General features: G+C 44.5%; 2 protein-coding genes across 2 annotated transcripts in view; both read right to left on the reverse strand.

The window, feature by feature from the left end:
* LOC137504632 (uncharacterized) overlaps window positions 1-3,180 on the reverse strand; it is a 237,658-nt gene extending 234,478 nt beyond the window's left edge. Inside the window, exon 1 of the mRNA XM_068233212.1 lies at window positions 3,136-3,180. The gene's annotated coding sequence lies outside the window, so the exon portion shown is untranslated. The remainder of the gene's footprint in view (window positions 1-3,135) is intronic.
* Window positions 1-4,194, reverse strand: part of LOC137504633 (cytochrome P450 2C5-like) — a 33,907-nt gene extending 29,713 nt beyond the window's left edge. The window contains exons 1-2 of the mRNA XM_068233213.1: window positions 4,176-4,194; window positions 1,626-1,828 (exon numbers count right to left, since the gene is read on the reverse strand). Coding sequence (XP_068089314.1) covers window positions 1,626-1,828; window positions 4,176-4,194 — 222 coding nt within the window. The remainder of the gene's footprint in view (window positions 1-1,625; window positions 1,829-4,175) is intronic.
* Window positions 4,195-22,250: the final 18,056 nt, after the last annotated feature.

Consider the following 22,250-nt stretch of genomic DNA (forward strand, 5'->3'; position numbering starts at 1 on the left):
GGAAAGCATCTAAGCCCCCCTTAAATGCAGGTATAGACTGCTACTGCTACTTCCTGTCGCAATGCATTCCACATCTTAATCACTATTACTGTAAAGAACCCTTTCCTAAATAAATGGCTAAAACTTTTTTCCTCCATGCGCAGATCATGTCCTCTAGTCCTTTGAGAAGGCCTAGGGACAAAAAGCTCATCCGCCAAGCTATTATATTGCCCTCTGATGTATTTATACATGTTAATTAGATCCCCTCTAAGGCGTCTTTTCTCTAGACTAAATAAACCCAGTTTATCTAAACGTTCTTGGTAAGCGAGACCTTCCATCCCACGTATCAATTTTGTTGCTCGTCTCTGCACCTGCTCTAAAACTGTAATATCTGTCCTGTAATGTGGTGCCCAGAACTGAATTCCATATTCCAGATGTGGCCTTACTAGAGAGTTAAACAGGGGCAATATTATGCTAGCATCTCGAGTTTCTATTTCCCTTTTAGCTTTCCTTTTCCATTTACAGTCTCCACTTATACATGCTGCAAACTTTATTCCATGTCTGATTGTCCCCTTGGACAGAAACCACCCTAGGCCTGCTCTAGCATGGTCCTTCACACAAATCAGGCCTTATAGGCGTTGAACTTGAAAATTAGTAACCGTGGCTGCTGTGTGGTACAACTAATTTTCCATGTAGCATAGTGGGAGCCTCTCTACAGCCTCATGTGGGGGACATCTGCAGGGGTTTAGTCCTTGCTACTGCAGGGAGCATAGAGGTGTATGGAGGGCCCCAACTACTAACCTACTCCCCCTCCAATACTCCACATCAAGGGTTTTTTGTGACTATATTTGTAATATAATATAATTTATAAATTTATATAATATAATATAATTTGTAAAGATCCTTTTGGCCACACTTGTTTTATGACTTTAGCAAGATGGGCCCTCGTGCTGTGAGGGTCACCCAGGGCAAGAGGACAGTCGAGAACATTAAGGGGGCCCCATCATTTTAGTTATGCTTCTGGCCTTATGGTAGCAGTATTCCACAATGAGTGGCAATTTTTTTAAAGTGGAATTGGAATTACCCTTTAACCTCCTTGCCGGTTATCCCGAGCTCAGCTCGGGGTAACCTGCGCAGGAGGATATCTCAGGCCCCGCTGGGCCGATTTGCATATTTTTTTTTTGTTACAAGCAGCTAGCACTTTGCTAGCTGCTTGTAACTTCTGCTTGTAACTTCCGATCGCCGCCGCTCGCCGCCGATCCGCCACAATCCGCCGCGCCGAGTCGCTCCCCCCCGCCCCAGAGCTCTGCGCTGCCTGGCAAATCAGTGCCAGGCAGCGCTGAGAGGCGGATCGGGATTCCCTATGACGTCCCGACGTCCATGACGTCGGTGACGTCATCCCGCCCCGTCGCCATGGCGACCGGGGAAGCCCTGCAGGAAATCCCGTTCTCAACGGGATTTCCTGCATACTCTGATCGCCGAAGGCGATCGGAGTGGGTGGGGGGATGCCGCCGCTCAGCGGCTATCATGTAGCGAGCCCTGGGCTCGCTACATGATTTAAAAAAAAAAATCAAAAAAAAGTGCGGCGCTGCCTCCTTGCCGGATTTTTTAGACCGGCAAGGAGGTCAAGACAGTAAATATATTACCTCAATAAATGTTTTATGGGGCTTCTTCATGTCCATCAGGTGCATACTCCCAATGATGGGTAGAGGTCTGGGTCCAGGAGGGAGGTTCTTGCCTTTCTGTTGCTTCTGTTTGTTGTAGACATTGGCCAAATAAAGTATGACAGCAATGGACACAAGAATGGTCACAGGGTCAACAGAAAACATGTCTTCAGTAATGTCAAGAGCTGGGAAAGGGAAGGAAAATCATATCATTGAACAAGTGCCTCTGTTGGTGGTGGTGATTATATTTGCACATGCTAGTGTGTAAGTATTGGTACTTTTTGATGCAATTCCTAATGCTGGTGATATTAAAAAAAAATGCTTTAACCTCCCTGGTGGTCAATTAAATCCGCCAGGGAGGCAGCGCAGCACTATTTTTTAATTTTTTTTTTTCAATCATGTAGCTAGCCTAGCGCTAGCGACATGATAGCCACAGAGCAGCGGCATCCCCCTACCCTCTTGGATCGCCTCCGACGACCAGGCCCATCAGGAAATCCCGTTCTAAACGCGATGACGTCACCAACGTCATCGATGTCATGATGTCAGAGGGAGTCCCGATCCACCCCTCAGCGCTGCCTGGCACTGATTGGCCAGGTAGCGCACGGGGTCTGGGGGGGGGGGGGGCACCCTCTGACGCGGTGGGTAGCGGCGAATCGGCAGCGAGCGGCGGCGATCGAAGGTAACACGCAGCTACCATAGTGCTAGCTGCGTGTATGAAAAAAATATGCAAATCGGCCCAGCGGGGGCTGAGAAATCCTCCTGCGCGGCTTACCCCGTGTCCAGCACGGGGTTACCGCTAAGGAGGTTAAAAGTGTTGAGTCATCAAGAGCCAAACAAAATGTATCATTCTTTATATTTTAAAACTTCATTACATATTACATTATGTAATAAGTTTGTGATCTTTCACTAATTATTGCGCTAAAATAATTGATTTTCGCACTTTTCTTCAATTTTTGTGGAGAAATAATGTTTTTGCACATTTTTTCACAAATATTTGCATCAGAATGAAAATTTTGTTTTCTTTGACCACATTGCAAAAATATAATGGGTTTTTGTGAATATTTTCTCAAAATCGAAGGAAAATATTCACAAAAATACATTTCAATATGGTAAAAAAAAAAAAAACTAATTTTTCTTTCCGATGTGAAAATTCATGAAAAATGTGCAAAGACGTTATTTTTTTACCGTGAAATTTTGGCAAAAATCACAAAAATCATTTATTTTAGTGCAGAAATTTGTGAAAAATTACAAACTTATTACAAAATGATTTTTGATGGCATTTCCACTAGAAAGTCGAATTTTACATTATTGTCGCAATAAAAAAAAATTATGCAAAAACAATATTGACATTTTTGCTCATCGCAAGGAACACTGATAAAAATACATTACCAAAGTCCCTCTCCCTACACCTCCTAATCACACTACAAGTTCTCTTCAGTCTGCAATGTGTGTTCTGTCTGCTTTTGTAGCATAAAGTTAAAAAGCTACTTACATTAATAAGTGTCTGCAGTACAGTCTTCTTTCCTCTGTGATGTGATGGTGAGTTACCTGGCTTTATATAACTCTGCAGGATTCAGTTAATTATGATCTGTGCCAGCATATTGCAGTTATCAGTTGTTTCAACACTGCTTTGCCCTTTATTATGGTCTGAGGCCAACTGAGTTTATTTGGGCATTAAGTTGTACGAGGGTCATCCACAAAGTAACATCTGTTTTTAATTAATTAAGTAAATATTTTATTTTAATTTAGATGCACTGTATCTTCTGATTAACCTCTCTGTGACCGTTTCACCCAGAGTGGCTCTGCTGGGACCGTCTAACCCAGGATTGCGTCATCTCGCGATGAGATTTGCAGGGAACAAGCGATCGCTCTGCGGCCATTCCCTGCAAGGGTAAAGAGGCGGCCACAGAGATCAGCCTGCTAGCCCGCAATCGCAGCTAGCAGGCTGTTACAAAACAAAAAAGACATTTATTTACATGTGCAGTGCTGCGATCTACTGCAGCACTGTACGGGGGACAGCTCTGTCACTGAGCTGTCCCTAGGAGAGACTCGCAAGTTGATCTCTCTCATAGGCTGATGCCTATGGGAGGTGATCTCTATGATTGGATCTCGGGGGGAGGCATACATTTAAATAAAATAGTGATTTTCATTAAAAAAAGACAAATAAATTAATATTAAAAAAAAATGTTGCAGCACCAATCAGATGCCACTAACAGTAAGCAGACTATAAACCAGCGTTAGCGATGCAGTGTGTGGCTTGCACCACATCACTCTACCAGAAACAGGCTTTTAAGGAATACCATGTTACTACGCAGTATTCCCCATCTAGCATTGAGCCAAGCAGGAAGTGATGCGTGCTTGCCGTCACTTACTGCTTCGGGCTATGCAGAAGTGCATGGAAGCGTATTTTAAATACATGCTTCTGCGCATGCGCGCCGTGACACTGCATCCGTAATTTTTTAAATTATCCCACATCACCATAGACTAACATGACATCCGGGGCTGATGCAGATCGCCGCAACCCGGCGTCACTTTCGTCGTGCTGCGCCATAACGCCGCAGTATTAAAGTGGTGAGGTAAAGTAAAAATAACGCACCACCCCGGCGTGAAAGGGCCCCAAGGGTTGCAGGAACTGAGAAGCAATTCAGTTAATTTGGTCACAGGTTGCGCCTGAACTTTGGGCACCGCCATAGACTGCCATAAAAATTGCATCTATTGTGACACTGAAAGCAGCAATTTGGGCACCAGCTTAACCTTCCTGGCGAGAACCCCGAACGTAGTTCGGGGTAAGCCGCACAGGAGGTTTTCTCAGGCCCTGCTGGGCCGATTTGCATAATTTTTTTTGCAAAACGCAGCTAGCTGCGTGTGCACTCCGATCTCCGCCGCTCCGTGCCGATTAGCCGCCGCTCGCCGCGCTGCGCCGTCCCCCCCCAAACCCCGTGCGCTGCCTGGCCAATAAGTGCCAGGCAGCGCTGAGGGGTGGATCGGGACTCCCAATGATGTCACGACGTCGATGACGTCGGTAACGTCATCCTGCCTGTCACCATGGCGACGGGGAAGCCCTCCAGGAAATCCCGTCCTTTGAATGGGATTTCCTGATCGAAGCGGGTGGGGGGATGCCGCTGCACAGCGGCTATCATGTAGCGAGCCCTGGGCTCGCTACATGATTAAAAAAAAAAACTGCTGCGCTGCCCCCTGGCGGTTTTAATAGACCACCAATGATGTCACGACGTCGATGACGTCGGTAACGTCATCCTGCCTGTCACCATGGTGACGGGGGAAGCCCTCCAGGAAATCCCGTCCTTTGAATGGAATTTCCTGATCGAAGGGGGTGGGGGGATGCCGCTGCACAGCGGCTATCATGTAGCGAGCCCTGGGCTTGCTACATGATTAAAAAAAAAAACTGCTGCGCTGCCCCCTGGCGGTTTTAATAGACCACCAGGAGGGTTAATTGTGGCTACGGCAGGCACCGTTACATTGTGGCTATGGTGGGCACTCTTACATTGTGGCTATGGTGGGCACTGTTACTTTGTGGCTATGGTGGGCACCAGAGTTCCGCTATACTACAGGGGAACTCCAAATTTCAAATTTTGTGTCAGGAGCTGGGAAAGTAAATTGGGCGACAGTAAAACTGCAGCTATAGGTGTTAGGTGTTGGTGGGGTTGTCAGTATTAAACATATGCTGTTGGGGTAGTATTAGGCACAGGTGTGGTGGTTAGTGTTAGGCATAGGTAGGGGAGGGCAGTCACAGCAATGAATCTACTATGAAATGTGGGTGTATAATTAGAATGCTGGCACATATGGTTAAATTTGGGTGCAGCACACCGGCTTTGGACGTGTGCCCATGAAAATATCGGCATGGAGGGGAAACTTGGGCTCCCGCGGCACTTGATAAATAGTGAGCAAGACCGGGGGGGGGGGGGGGGGGAGGATTTCTTAAGATTTACTTGTGGGAGGATCTTCAGAGATAGGTGCGGGGGGTAAATCTTAAGGGTTTGGTGTGGGGGGGTCTTAAGGATTAGGCATGGGGGTATTTTAAGGGTTAGGTTTGGTTTGGGAGGTTTTAAGGGTTAGGTGTGGGGGAGGTTCTTAACGGTTTGGCATAAGGGGGAGTATTAAGGGTTAAACATCGGGGTGGCGTTAAGGGTTCGGTGTGGGGGGTTAAGGTTAGGGGGAGGGTACTGTGTGAAAATAGGTTAGGTCCTAGTGAAATATCGGTAAAATTACCAATGTTCTACTATAGTGGATAATAGAAAATCAGGAAAATTACTGATATTCTATTGCCGTTATTTTCTACAAGAGGTGCTTTCATAGGTACACAGGAGAGGGGTAATGTTAGAGTAAGGTTAGGGTAAAATCATAGTAAAATATAGAATAGATCTAAAAAGCAGTGATATGAATTGTACATTTCTTCCAGAGTAATATGAGCCATAAATTACTTCTCTCCAATGTTGCTGTCACTTACAGTAGGTAGTAGAAATCTGACATTACCAACAGGTTTTGGGCTAGTCCATCTCTTCATCGGGCATTCTCAGCATGGCCTTTATTCTTTATAAAGACAATGGCCTCAATTCACTAAGCTTAACTCCTGTCTTTAATAACTCTTCTGAGCTGTTTTACAGTTATCACAATTATATCACCATGGTGATAACTGTAAAACAGCTCAGAAGAGTTATTAAAGACAGGAGTTAAGTTTAGTGAATTGGGGCCAGTCTCTGAAAATGATTTATACAAAGATGCTGGACAGCCTCCCTGCTCGCTGCACACTATTTTGACAGTTGGACGGAGCAACTGCCATTCACTAAATGCTTTTAAAAATAAAGAGAACTCCCTATAAGAAGATAGGCTAGACCAAAACCTGTTGGTAATGTCACATTTCTACTATCTACTGTAAGTGACAGCAACATAGGAGAAAAGTAATGTATGGGTCATGTTACTCTGGGAGAAATGTACTTCTTATTTGTATGAATTTTAAATGTTAAGATTTTCACGACAATTACTCTTTAACCTCCCTGGCGTTCTATTAAAATCGCCAGGGAGGCTGCGGGAGTTTTTTTTTAAATTAATAAAAAACTATTTCATGCAGCCAACTGAAAGTTGGCTGCATGAAAGCCCACTAGAGGGCGCTCCGGATCCGCACTTTCGATCGCCTCCGGCGATCAAAAGTAACAAGGAAGGCCGCAATGAGCGGCCTTCCTTGTTTCGCTTTCCTCGTCGCCATGGCGACGAGCAGAGTGACGTCATGGACGTCAGCCGACGTCCTGACGTCTGCCGCCTCCGATCCAGCCCTTAGCGCTGGCCGGAACTGTTTGTTCCGGCTGCGCTGGGCTCGGGCGGCTGGGGGGACCCTCTTTCGCCGCTGCACGCGGCGGATCGCCGCCGATCAGGTAGCACACGCGGCTGGCAAAGTGCCGGCTGCGTGTGCTGCTTTTTATTTGATGGAAATCGGCCCAGCGGGGCCTGAGAAATCCTCCTGCGCAGGTTACCCCGAGCTGAGCTCGGGATAACCGGCAAGGGGGTTAAAGCACTGTGAAAAACAACATCAATATATAAATGCATAATAATGTTTTCATCAAATGTTGGTGTTCATATTTTAACAAACAAGATAATTCAGCATAACTGAAATGCTTACTATATAAACAGCATTGATTCCTCCCTAATGAACACACTTCACCTCTCCGAGAAGAAAACTCACTTTACCCCTTTCCCTGCCAATAGTAGTTATATATTACCATCAGCATAAACTCACCTGCACTTGTTCCTGCCTTTCACCTCCCTGTAGCAAAGATAGTTAACATCCCTCCCGCTGTTTGCCAATAAGGTTTTTTTTTTTTTTTTTCTCAGCTGGCAGAATATTGTGCTGTCAACAGGGCTGCTCATCCAGATTCCCGATATCCGGGTAACCCGGATATCCAAACTTTTTTCAGCTATCCGGCCGGATTCGGATTCCGGATACCTGGGCCCAAATCCGGATAGCAAACCACGGATATTTGGTCGCATACCCGGATATCCGTGGATATCTGGCGGATATCCGGATACTGTATTTAAGGAGATGACGTTCCTGACGTCATTGAGCCAATCAGAGGGCTCCCAGCAGAAGCCCTAGCAACCAATCACAGAAGGGAACCCTGGCCAGCCCCACCTGACCTCATTGAGCCAATCAGAGGGCTCCCAGCCTAAGCTCTGGCACCCAATCACAGAAGGGAACCCTGGCCAGCCCCCCCCCCCCCCCCCTCCCCTGTATAATAAGGAGGGCTGCCATGATCAGAAATCTCATCCTTGCTTGCGAATGCTCACTGAGAGACATGCTCCAGGGCTGCTGGCCTAGCAAGTGCTGTATACAGTGATGTTGTATCACTGAACAGCACCCGCTATACTGTACATGATGCGACTTTAAGGTCACATAAGTTGCGACCTAAACGGCGCAACAGTGCACCGTTATCATCGCATCCTATGCAACCTTATGGTCCGATCATATACAGTATAGCGGGTGCAACATTATCGTCGCACCGTGCTCAAAGATCGGCACATTATGCTGTGCAAGGTGCAGTGCGCAATGTAGCTTTGTGCATCTTTTAGTGTGCACAAAGCTACTTAAGGGGCACTAAGTTCAGATAAGGCACACTAACCTCCGATAATGAGTAGACACGAATAATAGAGGCGCCAAACAGGATAAAAATATTTAAAATCTGTCTAAAAGGAGGGACATGGGTGGATTCACCTCCCTCAAGTACATAAAATGACCAGGCCAAATGTCAGCCGTTAATTTACAATTGTATTTATTTCAAAAACAATCTCCAAAATATGATGCAACGCGTTTCACGGGCCAACATCCCGCTTCATCAGGCAATCGAGAAAGGAGAACACAGTAGTAGGTCAATATAAAGCCAGAACGCCTCTATAGCTATACTTGAGGGAGGTGAATCCACCCATGTCCCTCCTTTTGGATGGATTTTAAATATTTTTATCCTGTTTGGCGCCTCTATTATTCGTGTCTACTCATATACTTAGTCCACCCTTGGTGGAGGGGTGTATCCCCAATTTTTCCTGTCTATAGAGAGCGACTTTTTAAACCTGAGTGGGGTCAGGTGATAATTCTCCCCACCTGCCGTTTTAGTGGTCGCCTGTGTGGTGACCCGTGTTTGTGAGTATAATCTTAATTGCATACATTCTTGAGATTCTGTGAACATACTACACTAGATTGGGCTCTCGGTTTTTCCTTGTTTTCAAAGTAACCTCCGATAATGCACACTAACTCAGATAAGGCACACTAACCTCAGATAAGGCACACCAACCACAGATAAAGCATACTAACGTCAGATAAGGCACACTAACTTCAGATAAGGTACACTAAGGGCTTGATTCACTAACCGGCGCTAAGCCGGTTAGTGTGCCCTAAGTGTTGGTGGGCGCTAACCACGGAGTTAGGTGGTTTGCGCCCACACAGTTGAAACAATCCCGCTCATTGCACACGCAGCGCGCTGTGCGGGTAATAGTGCGCGCTGCTGGCCTTTAAAAGTCGTACCCGATGCGACGAAAATGATGCATCAGGTGCCCGTTAAGCAGCGCTATGATGTGCCACTTTGGGGGCACCGATGCGTCATTTTTGTTGCATCGGGTGCGACTTTTAAAGGCCAGAGGGTGCAACGTTATCCTCGCACTGCGCTCTAAGATCGGCGCACTCGCGCTGCGCGCGCAGTGCAGTGGGCCGCGCGCAAAGTAGCTTTTTTGCGAACACTAGTGGCCAAAAAGGGCTTTTCACTCCGGCGCTAACACTTAGAGCCGGTTAGTGAATCAAGCCCTAACTCAGATAAGGCACACTAAATTAGCTTAGCGCCGGTTAGCGAATCAAGGCCAATGTGGGCTGCGCGACTGCTGTCTGGAACCTAGTTGTAATGATCCGCTCAGCTGTCTGCACGAGCAGACAGCTGCCTGTCCATTCTTTAGGTCTGACTGCTGCAGGTCTCTGGAAAAGAGACCTGTCTTCATCTTGCAACTTTCAGAGTTGCTTTGCTGAGAAATTTGAATACACTTGTCATGCAAATTGCCTAGTTGCCTCCTTTGATGGCTGGCAGTATAAAAGCCTTCTGCTCCCAGAATGCTTTGCTGGTCATTTTGATGGTTTGTTACTGATAAACACTCCTAGAGTGTCAGCCTTACCTGTTAGTTAAAAATTAGCTTAGAGCAGTTCCTGGGGACTAGTGCAGTCAGGATTGTATTATCTGTATTGCCTAGTTCTGTCTCTCTGTCTCGATTGTCTTGTCGCCAGCGTTGGTCGACGGGAAATCCTTCTGTCTGTCTGGGTGTTAGACCAGAGCAGCGGTTGCTACTGGCTACTCCATCTGTCTGGACCGCACTTGCCCTAGTGGTAGTGGCAGTGCCTCCTTCTGCATTCTGCCTTAGGGCTGCTAACCAGAGCAGCGGTTGCTACTGGAAGCCCCATCTGTCTGTTGGTCTGTTTGGATCGCACGCGCTCTAGCGGTAGCAGCGGTGGTTCCTTCCGAACTCTGTCTGGGAGTGTAGGCCAGAGCTGCGGTTGCTGCTGGCCGCTCCTTCTGTCTGTCTTGTCTTGTACGAACGCTTGCTGTAGGCTCGGTGAGGTAACCGTTTAGCAAGCGTTCGCGTTCTCTGTTTTGTGTTTGTGTGTCTTTGGTTAGTTAGGGTGGCATGCTTATCATTGGGCGCCTAACGCGCGGTGATCATGCTTAAACGCGTTCGCTTTTGCGAATGAGTGAGGTGTTCGCGTTTAGTTAGCGTTTGTTATTTTCAGTATCTTCTGATCATTGTTGTTTGCTGTGCCTTTGCTACTCTATCATTCTGCCTTGTGTCACTTCTGGCAATCGCCTCTCTTGCGATTGCGTTCCCGCTTTGTTTCTGTGAATGTGTGTTCACCGTCGATGGGTGGTGACTAGATTGGGGAACACACATTTGGTTTGTCTCTGTGCTCTCTCTCTCTTTGAGGGCTATCCAGCCCTGCTTGATCCTGTTCGTACAATTCCCACCTGGCATCTGTGGCAGTGCAGAGGAAGTGCTCGTCTGCACTCCACAGCTCCATCTGCCGGTAAGAATTTCCCTCTACTGGTGCATTGCACCCAAGCTGGGTTCTATCTACAATATGCTTGTGGAGGATTTCCGCTGTGTCAGCGCGCATCTTGTGCACTGACCACGGAAATAGAAACCCGCAATCGTTACAGAATGGCCAGCCCAACCGAAATTCCCAGTGTAGAGGGAATTTCCGATTCGTACGTTTTTGTCGAATATGGGTGTTATACCTTTAAGAGCTTCAAAAAACTAGATTCTGAAACCAAGGAAGACTTCCTTGCTGAGTGTGTAAGATTTTTGCTGAATCCTACCTTTCAATACATTGATCCGTCCACGGCGGCTCTCTGACTCGCTTATACGCTATTGCAAGGAGATCTGTTGGTGTGGGCTCATGATATTTTGAGAAGCAATTCCTGGGAGGATAATCTTTATCAGTTTCTTACATTGATTTTTTCCCACTGGTTTAAACTGCCCTGTTTACCACCCATTTTTTATGTGTATGTATCTGCTAATCAGTCAGCTGTTCTATCCCTTCCATGCAAAACAATTCAGTATATTAAAGGAGTAAAAAAATCTATACATGTTCCTGAGCTCCACTCATATGAATGTTACCTTGATGCAGGCTTGTTTGAGCCTCCATTTGCTTCATGGGAAATTGGGGCATTGATGGAAGAGTTCGACATGGATTGGAAATCGTTTTGCGATTTCTACATCGCAAAAAGCGAAGTGATTCTGAATGCTTGTTTTGATTCTATGTACACTTTGATTGAATCTGATGAGTGAGACGAATGTGTTGTGGATCCGGTGATTTGTGTGTGGCAGACGATTTTGGATGAATTGCACACACACCAACCAATTGATCCCAATAAAGAGACACCGTTGTCTGATGATTATTCCTGCCTTGTTGGGGTAAAACAAGTGAGTTTAAACACTGTGCGACCTGAAATGAATGGGTGTGCCTCGTTTGTGGACACCTGTGTGAATTCTGATGGATTCTCTTCTGTTTGTTTGGAGATTGAATCTGTGCGATCTGATGCCTGTTTCTCAGATGTTCCTCCTGATTGTGATCGGCGTGAGTGTGTCAGTTTTGTAGAAGATATGTGGGATCCTTTGTCATTTAAAAACAGATCTTTTCCTCTCAATGAGTCTTTAAAGAGGAGCTGTTAGGTATAGGGTCTCAGAGAAAATAAACACATATATCAGTAGCTAAAGATTGGCTGTACTTACATTACATATGCATTTTACTGTCCACGTTTGTACTTCACATAATTTTTATATAGTATTTGCAGAGAATGATGCTCCTGACAGCTCATGGCAGGTTCCATGTTTGTCTGTCTCCTATGAAGCCAAATGTGTCGTCATATCCTCCCTGCTTCCTCTCACAAAAAAGATAGTACTGAATAACACTACTGTGCAGTGAATATTAATTAGCCATGTGGCTAGGAACAATAGCGGACTCCTGCAGTGTACTCTGCCCAGAGATTTATCAGTGCTGTGGCTGGACTATGTTACATGCTGCTGTAACTTGACCCTGTATCTTCTCACTAGCAGCCGAGGGGAGGGCCCCAGAATGCTTTGCTGTATGGTATGCGGCCTTTCGTCCTTTTTTAAGGGCTTGGAAATACAGAGCCTTGCTGTTCAGCACACATCAAAGTAAGAGAGATTTTTAACTTCAGTATTGCCTTTTTGGCTTCCTTCTAAACTGTTTAACACAGGAGAATAGAGGTTTAAATTAGCTTTTGCAGCCTGACAGTTACTCTTTAAGATCTTCCATCTATGATCCTTCTATAGGAAAAATTCCTAAACCATGCAGCCTCAAGAGTAATATGAATATGTCTAATAAAGTTTCTCATGTTGTTGTCACAAGTTCAACCTCCTCTGCAAATAAATCTATGTCTCACTCTGTTCACAACTGTAAAGGCACGTTGCCTGATGACAGTTGTTCCAGCGTTTCTGTCCTAAACACTTTGCAATCTGGTCCACAGATTGCGGAGGTTTGCGCTTTGAAAGCGTCAGTTTCACAACCTAAAGCGATCTTGGATTCGCAAATTTTGCGCTCTGTCTCCTCGGATTCGACATTGTTAGCCGAATCTAGCGGTGAGACAGCGCTTTGGTTTTGCGAATCTGATACTGAGGGAAGTAATAACTTTCCACCCCGTACTCTGGAAGAGTCAATGTTACCTTGCAATGAACCTCCTGCAGGAATCCCAGAGGCTACTCTAGGTATCGCAGCTAACTGCACCTGTTGTTCTGCCATTTCAGATTTGCAGTCTGGTTTGACTGCTATGAAGGATCCTGTTCCTGATGTGGAAATTCAGTCTCAGCAGATGGTAGAACCATTCCTGGGACATCTGCCCTGTACGCAGGAGGTATTTGATGTTCGGCCCTGTAACATGGATAGTTCAGAATCCTTGTCTGAAAACTTGAAAAATTATATTTCTGAGGTCCTGTTTGATGTTTTGGAGGTTCCCAAGTTCCTCCCAAAGGGTGCAGAACTTTTGGGGGATGCCTCCTGCCCCCAGATCCGTCTGAAGTATTGCCCACTTCTGTAGGCATTGCCATTATGCTGACTACTTTTGCAGCTCTTGTGGAGCTTCAGTCATGCGTAGTCAATGATGAGTTTTGGTTAGATACCATTACAGTCCTAGAGACTTCTAAGTCTGAGTCCAAGTCTGCTTTTGAAAGACCAGTGCTTGTGACCACTACTCGTGATGATTCTTTGCCCGGTCCTGGTTTTGGTCTTGTCGTATCGGACTCTGAGGTTGGCAGTTCCTTGACATGTCCTGAGGTTTCTCTTGTGCTAGTGTACCCCGATGTGCTCTGTGACCCAGAAATCCCAAGTGTGTCTCGGTTACCAGCATGCCCAGATGCTTCTTCGGTGGAGACATGTTCTGATATTGCCTGCCTGCTTGCATGCTTAGAAGTGGTCCCTGAAAGCCCTGATCTTGATGGTTGTCCTGGTAATCCTGAATCCGGAAGTGTCATAGGTTCCATAGGGGTTCTTGATAGTTCTCCATGTGAGCCTGGTAAGAGTTCTAGCCTCTTGGGATCTCTGCGGAGCTTCAAAGTGTTCTGGAAGATTCTGGGAGAAAGGTTCCTTGGTACCCTGGATGAGATCAACAGTGGCTTCTCTGTTGAACGGGACACTTTGAATAGGTTTTGTGGCAGTTTGGTATTTTTGGACGCTCCCTGGAAGGTGGTGGGTATTGCTCAGAGGGTGTCGATGGGTTCTTCTCTGGCATTCACAGTTCTGATGGGTGTTACGCTGAAACTTGTAGTACTGACGGGCATGTTTCGGTGGCTTCTGCTTCCGACAAGGTCGGTTTCGGGAGGATTGACGCTAGAATTGGGCCTTGTCGGGCTGTCCCGACCTTCATGAGTCTTCAGTCAGAGTTTTTTGAAAATATCAGTTTTGAGAGATGTCTGGAAGCCATCTCTAGAGGGGGGGGGGGGTTACTGTAATGATCCGCTCAGCTGTCTGCACGGGCAGACAGCTGCCTGTCCATTCTTTAGGTCTGACTGCTGCAGGTCTCTGGAAAAGAGACCTGTCTTCATCTTGCAACTTTCAGAGTTGCTTTGCTGAGAAATTTGCATACACTTGTCATGCAAATTGCCTAGCTGCCTCCTTTGATGGCTGGCAGTATAAAAGCCTTCTGCTCCCAGAATGCTTTGCTGGTCATTTTGATGGTTTGTTACTGATAAAAACTCCTAGAGTGTCAGCCTTACCTGTTAGTTAAATATTAGCTTCGAGCTTAGAGTAGTTCCTGGGGACTGCACTAGGCATTCCCTCTAGTGCAGACAGGATTGTATTATCTGTATTGCCTAGTTCTGTCTCTCTGTCTCGATTGTCTTGTCGCCAGCGGTGGTCGACGGGAAATCCTTCTGTCTGTCTGGGAGTTAGACCAGAGCAGTGGTTGCTACTGGCTACTCCATCTGTCTGGACTGCACTTGCCCTGTTGGTAGTGGCAGTGCCTCCTTCTGCATTCTGCCTTAGGGCTGCTAACCAGAGCAGCGGTTGCTACTGGAAGCCCCATCTGTCTGTTGGTCTGTTTGGATCGCACGCACTCTAGCGGTAGCAGCGGTGGTTCCTTCCGAACTCTGTCTGGGAGTGTAGGCCAGAGCTGCGGTTGCTGCTGGCCACTCCATCTGTCTGTCTTGTCTTGTACGAACGCTTGCTGTAGGCTCGGTGAGGTAACCGTTTAGCAAGCAATCGCGTTCTCTGTTTTGTGTTTGTGTGTCTTTGGTTAGTTAGGGCGGCACGCTTATCACTGGGCGCCTAACGCGCGGTGATCGTGCTTAAACGCGTTCGCTGTTGCGAATGAGTGCGGTGTTCGCGTTTATTTAGCGTTTGTTATTTTCAGTATCTTCTGATCATTGTTGTTTGCTGTGCCTTTGCTACTCTATCGTTCTGTTCTGTTCTGCCTTGTGTCACTTCTGGCAATCGCCTCTCTTGCGATTGCGTTCCCGCTTTGTTTCTGCGAAGGTGTGTTCACCGTCGCTGGGTGGCGACTAGATTGGGGAACACACATTTGGTCTGTCTCTGTGCTCTCTCTCTTTGAGGGCTATCCAGCCCTGCTTGATCCTGTTCGTACAATTCCCATCTGGCATCTGTGGCAGTGCAGAGGCAGTGCTCGTCTGCACTCCACAGCTCCATCTGCCGGTGGGAATTTCCCTCTACTGGTGCATTGCACCCAAGCTGGGTTCTATCTACAAGTCCCCACATCATCAATTTGTGTTTCCCTTACAAAAAAAAATGATGCTACATGCCTCATTTACCCTAAAAAAAAATAATGTAAAAGCAATTTAAAGGCCACTTACGGTTTTGCTATCCAGATATCCGAATCTGCCCAGATACCCAGGATACTGAGGTCGGATATCCGATTTGGATTCGGATTTCAAAAGTTTGAACTCAGATATCCGACCCTGATCGGATATCTGGGTATCTGGATCTGAATCGGATCCGGATTTTGAAAAGGAGTATCCGAGCAGCACTGGCTGTAGTGTCAACTAGTGATGAGCACCAATCTCACATAATCGTAATTTCACATCGGTAACTTGTAATTACAACACAAAATCATTATGAAAAAATTGGGGTAAAATCGTAATTAATTTCATTTGTAAACATAATCACAAACTCTCATTTCGGGTAATTTTCGCTTAATTTTGTGCCACACTCAGCAATTAATAGCAAAGCCCCCATACAGTGTGTTTTTAAAATTAATTTTCTCAAACTACAAGGTCTTTTTGATTTTTTTTGTCTTGTTCCCACCCTTCTTATTAACATGCATAGCAATTTTGGTGATTATGGTTTTTCCGGGGGCTTTGCTATTAACCTCTAAAGTTGGCACAAAATTACGTGTATATTACATGAAATTACAGATAAATTACACAAAATCATTTGAACGTCCAAATCGTAATAACCTAATTACAAAAATGTATGCAAAATTTCTCATATTCGTAATTAGCAGATTACGATGGTCACTACTTTCAACCCACCGCCAGGAGTATGCAATTTACAGCTTTATCCACCTTGTTTCAGAATTCTCTTTTTGGCAATGTTGTTTATATTGTAAGACATATGAAAAAAAAAATGATTCTGATTCTGATATAAAGAAAAATAAGTATTAATATTTGCAAGAATATAATAGGAACTCTATAATTGAGAAACCACCCTAATAGAGATTAGAGACATTTTAAATTAAGAGAACACAACAAAAGAGACACTGTTAGGACAATATAGTTGGGGATCACAGTGATAGACCATAATGGAAGGAACCTTGTGTCTTGTCATATCATGTCAGAACCTCAATAAGGGGAGCACTATAACAAGAGGAATAAAATAGGAACACACAAAAGAGCATACATATGAAACTGCTGCCGGGAGATTTGGATGCAGGGTAGGGCCATTAACCACCTATCTGGACAAACATTCTTGTCCAGATAGGCTGCGCGTGCTTCTGCAGGCTGCACACGCTCCTGTGCATGCTCCCGCATGCGCTCACGCTGGCCTTTAGCCCAGCGATCAATGAATGGGATTATAGATCCCATTCATTGATCGAAGCCCCCCGCAGAAAAACTGTCAGCCTCTTATTAGAGGCTGCGGTTTTTCTGAGTTACAAAATGTTTCCCGTTCTCCTAATGCTTCCTGGAAGTGTACGATCATGCTTCCTGTAAAATAGTAAAACTACACCCACATCTATTTTTTTTTTTTATTAAAGTAATACATTATTTTACATTTAAAATTAGCTGTTTACCTCCCACGCCACAAATTACCCAAATAAAACTTTTAATAAAAAAATTTAAAAAATTACAATAAAAAAAACATAAATAGTTACCCAAGGGTCTGAACTTTTTAAATATGCATGTCAAATGAGTATATTAATGTATTTTTTTTTTAAATTATGGGCTTGTATATAGTGATGGACGCAAATTGAAAAAATGCACCTTTTATTTCCAAATAAAATATTGGCGCCATACATTGTGATAGGGACATAATTTAAATGGTGTAACAAGTTGGACAAATGTGAAAATAAAATACATGGCTTTTAATTACAGTAGCATATATTATTTTCAAACTATAATGGCCAAAAACTGAGAAATACTATTTTTTTTCAATTTAATTCTTAATATTCCTGTTAAAATGGATTTAGGATAAATTAATTCTTAGCAAAATGTATCACCCAAAGAAAACCTAATTGGTGGCGGAAAAACAAGATATAGATCAATTCATTGAGATGAGTAGTGATAAAATTATTGGCACATGAATGGGAGGTGAAAGTTGCTCAGATGCAAAAAAAAAAAAATACAACCCTGTGGGGTAAGTGAAGACTTTCTCTGCTCCTGCACAAGTCCCGGCAGCATAATTTACTATTCCCCCTCCAGGCTGCATGGATAGTGGGGGGAAGACGTAATTCAGCTACCAGCTATTGCTGGCGCCCGAATTACAGTGTTATTAGAGTAAATTGTGCTCCGCCTTTTGACGGCCCTAAAATCACTCACTGATGGGAGACTAGGATATGAGGCAGTCTCTCCTCCCACCCATTGACACATTATCATACATCAGAGGTGGAATGGATGTGTTAACCTTTAAGCGCTGCCCCTCATATTCTGCTTTCCCATTAAGTCTGTGTGTGACGTGTCTTGTAGAGATTGGTTCAATTTGCACCAAGAGGTACAACTTTTCCCCCTTGTACTTTGTACTCTTGTGTCTTCTGTTGGCCCCAAAATACCCTGTGTGTTGCCCTGTGGCCCCCTTTGTCCTCCTGTGACCCTCTTGTAATAAATGTAACATAAAATCATGGGATATCTAAAAATAATTTTTAGAACTAGGAGAATACATACACATATTTATCTCATTAGTTTATTTTCACATAAAGAAACACTGAAGCCAGTTTAAAAACGGCCTTTTACCTTTTATTTATGTGAGGCATGTCCGCCCCTGCTAAAACGCTGCTATCCCGTGGCAGAAAGAGGGGTCTTTACCCCCCAAATCCCCTGGGGCACACTGCGGAAAGAGCTTCCATGAGAGGCATGTTTGCCCCTCATCGTCTTAAAATTTGGAGGCCTGATGAAGGGATTATCCCGAAACAAGTCAACGTTGTTGCCTCAATATTTACAACTGCACTAATCTTGATGTTAATCACTGCTGTATGTTCGCCATTCTTTGCTATGGAAAATGTTTCCTGAAGGATACCTTTTATGAACATTTTTGCACAAGTGTTGTCTTCAATAAAGACTTTTTGTATTTTTGCATATATATTCTTCAAGTTTCTTCAATATTTTTGCTATACATATCCTTGTACTGGTATAAAGTCTATGCGGGTGTTGTGGCACACCTCAGAGGATATTTTTCTTTTTGTTTCCCTTTATACGGAATAAAGAGACAAAATACATCCTACCGAACTGATACATCCTGTTTGCAAAGAGCCATAATGTGCAGAGGAGTTGAAGCCCTCTGTGAGCTTATTTGCAGGAGCCTCTGTAAACCTATTGCAAAGGCAACTCAAACTGTATAAAACTGTTTAAAACTTGATTAAAGAATGGCCTTAGTAGATCTATGCCTAAATAGCACGATATGTTAAAGAAAAATTTCACGTATGTGCACATTTTATAGTCATCTTGCATTGTTCCAAACAGAAACTGGCTGATAGGTAGATAGTTGCCGTGTGCAAGTAATTACCCCTGCAGCCAGGTGGAAGTTGGTCTTATGATAATAGTACTCCAAATAAATACTGCTGTAATAATGACAGTTAGATGTTATAACACAGACTTTGTGGGATAACAGTTATGGGAGTGGCAACAGTATATCTACGCCCCTTGATATTTCATTCACTGTGGAAGATGCCAGCACTTTATAAATACTAGTAGTGACAGTGTTCAAATTTGAGACCACATGGTTCAGAAACCAAGCACACATATTCAGCATCATTTCAGCGCTGGACAGCAGGACTAAGGCAGCTTCACTTAGCTCTGATACTTCCTTCCAGAGTTGCTCAACTCCAAATTCGGGTGAATATCCGGATTTCACCCTGTTAATTACAATCAGCTGTGCGGGCTGGGCGGGGGGTTCAATCTTACCTGTCTGACGTCTTCTTCGTTCCGTCCCTCGGCGCCTCACACGATGCGGTCCACGCGGTGGGCACATGAGTACAAACACTTCCTCCTTCTGGGTTGAAGGAGGAAGTGTATAGTCACGTGACACGCGTGGACCGCATCGTGGGATGCGCCGAGGGATGGACCAAAGAAGACGTCAGCTAGGTAAGATCCGAATTCGGAGTTGAGCAACTCTGCTACTTTCTCCCAGCTTGAAAGGAGGAAGTATCAGAATTAAACAAAGTGCATCCAGTCCTGCTTGCCAGTGCTGAAATAGTGCTGAATATGTGTGCTTGGGTTCCGAACTATGTGGCGCCAAATTCAAACTTCTGCTGCTGCTAATAATAATAATAATATATTACATCTCACTACTACTACTGCTACTACTACTACTAATAATAATAACATATTACAGCTCAATAATAATAATAATAAGAAGAAGAAGAAGAATATATAACATCTCACTACTACTACTACTGCTACTACTACTACTAATAATAATAATAACATATTACAGCTCAATAATAATAATACTAAGAAGAAGAATATATAACATCTCACTACTACTGCTACTACTACTACTACTACTACTAATAATAATAATATATTACATCTCACTAATAATAATAATAATAATATATAATATATTACATCTCACTTTAGTTCTTCTATTGTGGTGCTTTCCCTATTATAGTGCCTCTAACAATTTATTTATTTTTGCATATAGTAATTTTTTTGCCCTTAATATACATGCATTACAACAAATATTAAATGCAATGCTAATTTAATACATTTGGAAATAAATATATATTTTTTAGCTGGAGCTGTAATATTTGCCTTTGGAACCGAGATAATAATGCAATATTCCACCAGCTTAAGGTAACCTGGTTAGCAAAACAGTGAATAGAAATGTTTATTTTTTTCTTTACAGGGAGCAGAGGCAGGAACAAGTGCAGGTGAGTTTATGCTGATGGTAATATATAACTACTATTGGCAGGGAAAGAGGTAAAGCGAGTTTTCTTCTCAGAGAGGTGAAGTGTGTTCATTAGGGGTGATTTAGCAACTTAAATGGACATAGATATTATTCCATTTACAGCAAAGTCCCTGGTATCTGGCACCAGCGGGGACCGCCTGATGCCAGATACATGTGCTTGCCGGTTGTTTGAGCAACCGGCTAAAAAAGCACAAACCTCCACCCCCCCCCCCCCCCCCCAACCTCCTGTTGCTCCTGGCAGCTTTCCAGCGTCCTCTGTGCAGAGAAGCCGGCTGTGTGATATGGGTGAAAGGGATACATGGTGGTGGCAGGGATCTGCAGGGTCTTTACCTCTTCGCCCTAGTGGTAGGAGGTAACCTGGTATCAGTGGTGTTGGGCATCCCCAGCGCTAGCTCATGCCTCATGCACACGCACCTGTGCCATTTCATTATTATGTGCTACTGCAGAATAAATACTATATATTCTATATATATAAAATCGGATGTATGTGTGTGTGTGTGTGTGTGTGTGTGTATGTGCCGCGATCACTCGAAAACGCCTTGACCGATTTGAACGAAACTTGGTATACAGATCCCTTACTGCCTGGGACAGTGGTGCTCAACAGAGCTCGAATATTCAAGTAGCTCGAATATTCGAGCTCTTTTTCAGCTATTCGAGCTCGGTATTCGAGCTCCGAATAGCTGGAGCTATTCGAATGGGCTATTCGAGTAAACTCGAATAGCCCATTCACTATTCGCGCTATTCGAGCTAACAGCGCTATTCGAGCTCGAATACCGAGCTCGAATAGCGTCATAGCCCAGATTGATGTCCTCAGAGCCAATCAGAGGGCTCCCAGGCCCTCTGACGGCAGCCAATCACAGAGGGGGACCCTGGCCAGCTCCTACCATATAAATAGCGGCCGCCATGTTAGGTTTTTCCGTCCTTGCCTGACTTTGTACAGAGAGAGATCTGCTCCTTTGTGCTTTGGCTTAGCAAGAGCTTTATTGTGGTCATTCACCTAGCGTTTTTGCTCATATACACCTCCTATATACACCTATATTGTTGTTAGTTAGATAGACATTGTATTTTAGTTAGTAGCTTGTGTGTTACTAGAGAGCCAGCTGCTGCAGGCAAGCTTACACAACTTTAGGCCTCAGGGCCTGCCTGTGTGGGCAGCTCAGCTGTTCTCTCCTGTCCTCTGTTAGTTTATTTCTCATCTATACCAGTATTTCTGCTGTCCTTTACTACTGAGTGATTGTATTTTGTATTGTAGTTATATAACTGTACTAGGACACTCACTGTCACTGTTTGTTCATAGCTCCTGCGTGTGACCGTGTGTGTGTGCGTGCACTGTCTGTAGTGTACACACACTCTATTTCCTTCTGATTACTGATTATTGTAATTTCTAGTTGTACTTACTGTTACTACTTACTGTACTAGGGAGGGACACTCAGTCACTGTTCATAGGCTAGCTCCTGCGTGTGTGTGCGCGTGCACTGTCTGTAGTGTACACACACTCTATTTCCTTGTGATTACTACTGAATCTGATTATTGTAATTTCTAGTTGTACTTCCTGACTGTTACTACTTACTTACTGTACTAGGGACACTCACTCAGTCACTGTTCATAGGCTAGCTCCTGCGCGTGTGTGCGCGTGCGTGCACTCACTGTCTGTAGTGTACACACACTCTATTTCCTTGTGATTACTACTGAATTACTGATTATTGTAATTTCTAGTTGTACTTCCTGACTGTTACTACTTACTTACTGTACTAGGGTAGGGACACTCAGTCAGTCACTGTTCATAGGCTAGCTCCTGCGCGTGTGTGCGCGTGCGTGCACTCACTGTCTGTAGTGTACACACACTCTATTTCCTTGTGATTACTACTGATTATTGTAATTTCTAGTTGTACTTCCTGACTGTTACTACTTACTTACTGTACTAGGGACACTCACTCAGTCACTGTTCATAGGCTAGCTCCTGCGCGTGTGTGCGCGTG

Source organism: Hyperolius riggenbachi, chromosome 4, assembly GCF_040937935.1.
Source record: "Hyperolius riggenbachi isolate aHypRig1 chromosome 4, aHypRig1.pri, whole genome shotgun sequence".
Classification (NCBI taxonomy): Eukaryota; Metazoa; Chordata; class Amphibia; order Anura; family Hyperoliidae; genus Hyperolius; species Hyperolius riggenbachi.